General features: G+C 53.3%; 1 protein-coding gene across 1 annotated transcript in view; it reads right to left on the reverse strand.

Moving 5' to 3' along the window:
* Positions 1 to 3,375: 3,375 nt before the first annotated feature.
* Positions 3,376 to 6,890, reverse strand: part of PER2 (period circadian clock 2) — a 42,994-nt gene continuing 39,479 nt past the window's right edge. The window contains exon 24 of the mRNA XM_010862061.1: positions 3,376 to 5,225. Within this exon, the coding sequence (XP_010860363.1) occupies positions 5,034 to 5,225 (192 nt within the window). The 3' untranslated portion in view covers positions 3,376 to 5,033. The remainder of the gene's footprint in view (positions 5,226 to 6,890) is intronic.

Here is a 6,890-nt window from a genome sequence, read left to right on the forward strand (position 1 = left end):
CGTGGGATCGGTACAAGGAGCTGGACACGACTGAGCGACTAAGCACAAGCAAGGCCGGCTCACCTCTGTGAGCCCCAGGTAGGTAGGGACTCTGGGACTCGGGGCCTCCCTGGGCACCTGTTCTGCTGGTCCTCACTTGGCTGTCTCTTTGCTTTTCTGTGAGCAGGGTGCTGATGCACCCCCAGCCCTGCACTGCTCACCCAGGCAGGAACCTGCTCCCCTCCTCCAAATGCCCTGAGTGCTTTCCGGTCTCCCTCATAAGCTACGGGGGAGAAAGCTTAGCTCTTGTTCTCCCATCCTCCCCTGCCTGATCAGAAACTTGACTGCCCTTCCCCCTCCTAGTGGAGGGCCAGACAGAGCACGGGAGGGGCTTGAGTAGTGGAACCCGAGAGAGCCCATAGCTGGCCTGGAACTTCACTTTTCTTCACCATTTAGACAGCACCCCAGGGAGCAAGATCCCACCCCCACGCCCAGGAACGGCAGTTAAGTTAGCCCTACTTTGAGGAACTCAGATATGGAAAAACCAACTCCATGGTATTTCTTACACTCTTGACTCTTAGCCCTCCCATTATTGATTGTATTGTTTGAATAAGATCAAACAAGTATTTTAGAATGCTCTCCAGGATAGGCACTTTATATTGGAACAAGATGATGGGGATTCTGGGGAAGGGCTCTGGAAAAAGACTGTCTTTTCCTGATTCGATGGGGAACTGGAAGTGCAGGAAGAGTGATAAAGGCCAACGGTGCAAACGAGAAGTGAAAGGCAACTCGGCTCACAGTAATACGGCTCACAGCGTTTCAAGATTTAGAGTCAATCTACAAGTGAGTGAAGGTCACTAAGTCGTGTCTTTCTATAGATTGATCAAAAAGGCTCAATGGTGGTTGTGGGATATAAAGCTAACTTTGTAAATACAAAAGGACAGGTGACAGCTATCAGGAGAAGACGGCTGAGCAAGGGCTAAGGATCTCCAAAGCCTGATCCTACATGGGGTCGGGGGCCTTGAGGAATGCTGTCTAGAATTGAAGGAAGGAGAATTCAGCCCTGGGACATGCCTCAGTCTGAGTCACCTTGGGACAAAAAGCAGAAGTATAGAGTAGGGTTGGAGAAGGAAACGAGAACCCACTCCAGGATTCTGGCCTGGAGAATCCCCTGGACAGAGAAGCCTGGCAGGCTACAGTTCATGGGGTTGCAAAGAGCTGGACACAACTGAGCGACTAAACCGCCACCATAGAGTAGGGTGTGATGTGTGAGTCAGCAAAATCCTCCTCCAGCAAAATCCTTCCGGTTAGACCAGAAGTTGCCCAAGGCCTCATTTTTGAAGCCAGCCTCAGTTTCCTTTAGTGGGTCCACTGGCTGGTGGGCCTGGCCTCTCCCTCCCAGAAACCCGGCTGCTCCATCTCAGGACCAGCACGCCCTTTCTCTCTCCCTGTACATGGCCTCCCCTAGCAGACCCACTTCCTGCCATTTGTTGCTTGGACTGAGCCCACCTTCAAAGGTTGCCTGAGCACAGACTTCCTGAGCATTTGGGCTCTTTGATCCCCATATCCAAAGACAGAGCCCAACAGAGGCTGGGCAGGGCAGCAGTGGCCACAGGGGGACCAGTTAGCGGCAGGGGTGGCAAGCCATAAAATCTGCAGGGAACAAAGGCGGTGGCCAGCCTATGGATGTCCAGGCCCCTGGCGGGCAATCAGCCCAGCGGCTTGGAGAAGCTCCTTTTGGTTTGGAAATAAAGGGGAGGGGTGCCCTTGGGGTTAAACGGTGGATAAAAACGCAGCTAAATACCCTGAAGTCTCTCAGAATTTCAGTGAAGCAGGCAGATCTCCACATCTGGCCACTGAGGGGGTCTGCAGAGGCCTCTAGGTCCACTGGGAGGACTTAGCCTCCCCACCCCCAATCACCACCTGGATCCAGGCAGCCAGGATGGGAGGTGAGAGTCGAGCCTTCCTCCTGCTCAGGGAGCTTTGGGAAGGCTAGGCACCAGGTCTGGGACCCATGACATGGTCTGGTATGAAGTGGGAGGTAGGGAGAAGCAGCCCCCGCTGTTTTGACCAGGCCCTGCAAGGTCTCGCTGCGGTGGGAGGAAGCACGGGGGTGGGGCGGGGTAGGAGGAGACTGTGCCGCGCTGCCTGTGTCACCTCTGGTGGAGACACGAGGCCCGTCTGGCCTCAGATCCTTCTGACCTTGCTGCCTTCAGCCCTGGGCCAGTGCGCAGGCAGCCAGCCCCCGTGGGACAGATTACCCAGAGCAGGCGGGGAGAGAGAGGAGCAGGTGCCCGGGTTCACCGCAGAGTGGGTGCGAGTACCAGGGGCCGAGCTGAGTAGCCCTACTCCCCATCTGTGAGTGAGAGACCACGGAGGGGCTGGACTCCAGGATTAGATCTACAGCAGGGAGTCCCCTACAGCTCAGGTGGTAGAGTCCACCTGCAATGCAGGAGACCCAGGTTTGAGCCCTGGGTCGGGAAGATCCCCTGGAGGAGGGCGTGGCAGCCCACTCCAGGATTCTTGCCTGGAGAATCCCATGGACAGAGGAGCCTGGCGAGCTACAGTCCACGGGGTCGCAAGAGTCAGACACGACTGAGCGACTGACACTACACTACAGGGAGTTCACTGGGGTAGGGGCTGCGTGTCACACACACACACACACACACACACACACACGACCGGAGGGGGTCGGCAAGAGGCACACTGTGTGGGAAGAGGTGAGGGTGCCTTGGAGACAGCATAGTTCCTAAAGCAGAATTTCTAGGGTTCGTCTTAGAAAAACCACCTGATAATCTTTGCCTCTATTCAGGTTCCTATTCCTCTGTGCTCTATTAGAAATACAGAAATAAAAATACGGACTTCCCTGTGATCCAGTGGTTGAGAATCTGCTTCCATTGCAGGGGGCACAGGTTTGATCCCTGGTCCAGGAACTAAGAAAGATCTCACACACCAAGCAGAAAATAAATAAACAAACAGAACTCAGGCTCCTATTTCTCTGTGCTATATTAAAAATATACAAAATAAAAATATACTTGCTTTATTTACCAATTTTCTAAAAGGCAAAAAAGTCATAAAAAGACACAAGCAGTCCAACAAACATACCGCACTGGGTGAAGAAAGTCTGGCTTGAGCATAAACAAACCACTTGTCCGGCAAGGCTTGACATATTGTTACACAGACTCTGAGAGCTTATTTACATACCTTTTCAGGAATATATTAAAAAGAAGGCTCAGTTTAAAATTGAGAAGAAGTCTTGATAACACCCATGGAAGCACACACACTAGAGAAAACAAGACCGGGTGCGTGTTGGCGCCATGTAAACGGTTTCACAAGCTGCTCGTGCTGTCCACTCCTCAGCACACGCCGAAGCTACGCGGCTCGTGCTGTCCACTCCTCAGCACACGCCGAAGCTACGCGGCACTTAATCAACGAACAGACAGAAACAGTAAGATAATGCTGATGGTAAACATTCAGTAACAGGAGAGAACCTTTTGGCAGTTCAGGTAAAGTCAATGCAACCTTGACTGTCCCTTGCTGATCTGACTCAGGCAAGAAGCAGTTTGTAGCATCTGATCTCCACACACACAGACTACACCTCGCCTTGGGGATCTGAAGCTTTTACGTTTAAAAAAATAATTAAACTTTTTGCGTTTATGAAAAGTAAGATTGATATTCAGGCATAAAATAATTTCACTAAGAAAACCACCTGGATTACAAGGAGGCTTCACCTATTCTAGGAGCTGCGTCTCCATCAAAGGATGGGCAGAGGGGGAAAAGCTGCTTTCTCTGAAGCTGCTACAGACTCTGCAACTGTAAGTCAATCGTTTCATCACGGGCAGCTTCTCATTCACTCCAGGGACCAGTATAACATTTTTTCTAAGCTATCTTTGGGATATACGATGCGATATGAGGTTTTGCAAAAAGGTGAGCAGTCTGGTCTCACTCTTTCCCGGGTGTCCTGTTTACCTGAAAGCACCAGCGGCAGCAGGGGACATCACCGCAGAGACCGGAAGCGGCATCAGTGAGCCAAGGCTCATGAAAAGGTGCGGGCGCCCTGGGAAACACAGACTCGGCACCCAGCTCATCCAGGAGGAGTGGCTGGCTCGGCTGGGCCAGAGCTGACGCCTGGGAAGTGCCAACGACGGATCAACATGCGTTGAGTTCCAAACGTGGCGGTCACGGCCTGGCTGGGAGGGCCAAGTGCCAAGAAGGGGATGAGCGGCAGCACGTTTTCACTGATAGGTGGGCCATCCTGGTCTGAGTAGGATGCACGGATGATGCAGCAACACCCAGAAGGGTCTGCGTCATGTTTCCGAGGATGTGTAATTTCCGTGGTGGAGCTGGTCACAGGAACCTGTCGGCTTCTTTCATCCAGAGCGAGCAGTTCCACTTTATTCGCCCTGGACATACGCTCTGTCAGATGAAACGTTTGCTGCAACTGCACTGGGAGCTGAAGCGGCGGGTTTGTCAAACTACACATCATTTAATGCGAAACGTTTTGAAAAGGAGGTTTTTGAAAGAAAATAAGCAGAGGCTGTGATCTCCACTTGGTGGGTTTCAAAAACATCTAGTCTGACTAAATATTTCAGAGAAAAAGCCGCCCCCGGAGAGGACAGTATTTGATTTGATCCAAACACAAACACAAACGCTGGGCGAGCCCTGGACCACTGCTCCTCAGCGCAGAGCCCCTGGGACCCTCGGGCTGGTGGGCGCAGCCTGGGCCACGCCTGGGACAGGCCACGGGAGCCAGCAGACCCAGGACAGCCCGTCCGAGGACTCCTGGGGGCGCTCAGCTGCTTTCCCAACACAAAGAGGCAGGCAGTGTTTCTCGAATTAAATAGTGAAGGTCTCGTTCCCCTGTCCCCTTATACCCTATATTTGTATTTTATTCATAAATATAAAATAGCGTTTCTTTGCAAATGTCTCCATAGTTTTAAATCACCCCTTCAGAAAACTATGGTTTTTTTTCTAAAACAAAAAAAGCCACGAAAGTGTATCTGTCCGTCTCACCGGAGACACGCGCGAGAGCCTTCCCCTCCTCAGAGCACGGGCTAGCGGACCTCACTGGCAGCGCTGTTGCCCTGGGGAAGTGGGTTGCGCCTGCCGTTCGTTTCTGGGCCTCGGGGGGGTCTACTCTCCTCTTCTTTGGTCTCTGTCACTTCGCTGAGCCCTGGTGTTGGGATGTCTTCCTCATATGACACACAGAGGTTGTCTTCTCCCTCGTTTTCACAGTAAACACATCCCTTAAAAGAAAAATGTAAATCAGTAATAAAAGTGAGATCTTTGGTACAAACAGTTCAGTCTGAATGAGGCGCAGGTGACCAGGTGTCCGCCGTGAGGCTGCTGGCAGGCGAGGAGGCGCCGCTGGGCCGTGGGACCCCCGCTTGCTTCTTCCCGAGGAGTCCCTGATCCGAGTCCCCTGGGAACCTTATCTGAGAGGCAGCTTTGCACAGTGAGACAGAGGGCATCAGCCAGAGGCCCTGGTCCCAGCTCTTCCTCCTCCTGCCTGCGTGACCTGGAGTGGCACTTACCTTCTCTGACCTCAGTTTTCTAATCTGTAAAATGGGACACCAACAAGCTACCGACTTATTTGTTCCTCTCCCTGTTGAACACCTATCTGTTAAGCATCTGTTGTGTTCCAGGCTCGTTCTAAGAACCGGGATTCATCAGTGAAGAGAGAGGAAAATCCATATCCCATTGGAGATCTCCTAGTAACCGGAGGAGAGGTGCTCCAAGGTGTGTTATAAGACAGGAGGTGCTGGGCTGACGTGGAACGAGGCCTGTGTCATTTTACAGTCGACATTCAGAAAAGGCTGCCAACAGCAACTGTAGTGGCTTTAACATGCGCCCAAAAGTTTTTTGACATTCGTTCCTCCAAAGGTGGAGGCCTGGACTCTGACATGCCTCTAACGAAGCAGAGGTGATGCAGGTGGTCACAGAACCCCAGCCTCCGGGCCCCATGCCCTCGGGGGAGGCTGGGATCTTGTCCCGAGGACACATAAGCAGCGCCATGGTCAGATCCACGCGGCAAGAAGCAGAGGCATCCTGCCAACAGCCAGCCCCCACGAGCATCGTGGGAGGGATCCCCCTCGGAAGCAGATCCCCCAGCTCCGGTCCTGCCCCCAGAGGCAGGAGCCCAGCCATTATCTTGCCTCCACCCTTAGGAGAGGCCCCGAGCCAGAACCACCCAGCTAAGTGGCTCTTAAATTCCAACCCAAAGAAACAGTAGAGAGAATAAACGGTTCTTATTCTAAGCTACTAAGTTTGGGGGTTATTTGTTGTGCAGCAGTAAATCAACCGGGGCTTCCCTGGTCCCTCAGATGGTAAAGAAACTGCTTGCAATGCAGGAGACCCAGGTTCAATCTCTGGGTTGGGAAGAGCCCCCGGAGGAGGGCATGGCCACCCACTCCAGGATTCTTGCCTGGAGAACCCCATGGACAGAGGAGCCTGAAGGGCTACAGTCCACAGGGTCACAGAAGAGTGGGACACGACTGAGCGACATACACACACAGTGATGGTAGATCAATAACACAACTGTGAGCAGAAAGACAAGGAGGCCAGAGCGAGCCGCATGTCAGTGTGAGGAGGGGGATCCCAAGCAGAGGGCAGGGCAGGCACAAAGGCCTGGGGCAGGAGCCTCGTGGTGGTCTTCAGGGAATAGCCAGAGAGGAGGGAACGCAGGGGGATGGGGGTTGTGGGGAGGGGGCGACACAGTTTAACGGCTTCATGGCACTTTCCTCTGCCTGTGATCATGGGTTGGAGACCCCGGGTGGGCCCAGGGCTGGGGAGCAGAAGGCAGCTGACAGTCCCACTGAAGCAGCGGCTGGAGGCGATGGGGAGCGGCTGCTTTCCATCCCCCTGGAAGGTCAGGCCAGCATGCCCTGCCGGTGGACTGGATGAGGGTATGA

This window comes from Bison bison, unplaced genomic scaffold (assembly GCF_000754665.1).
Source record: "Bison bison bison isolate TAMUID 2011002044 unplaced genomic scaffold, Bison_UMD1.0 scf7180017864475, whole genome shotgun sequence".
NCBI classification, from domain to species: Eukaryota; Metazoa; Chordata; class Mammalia; order Artiodactyla; family Bovidae; genus Bison; species Bison bison.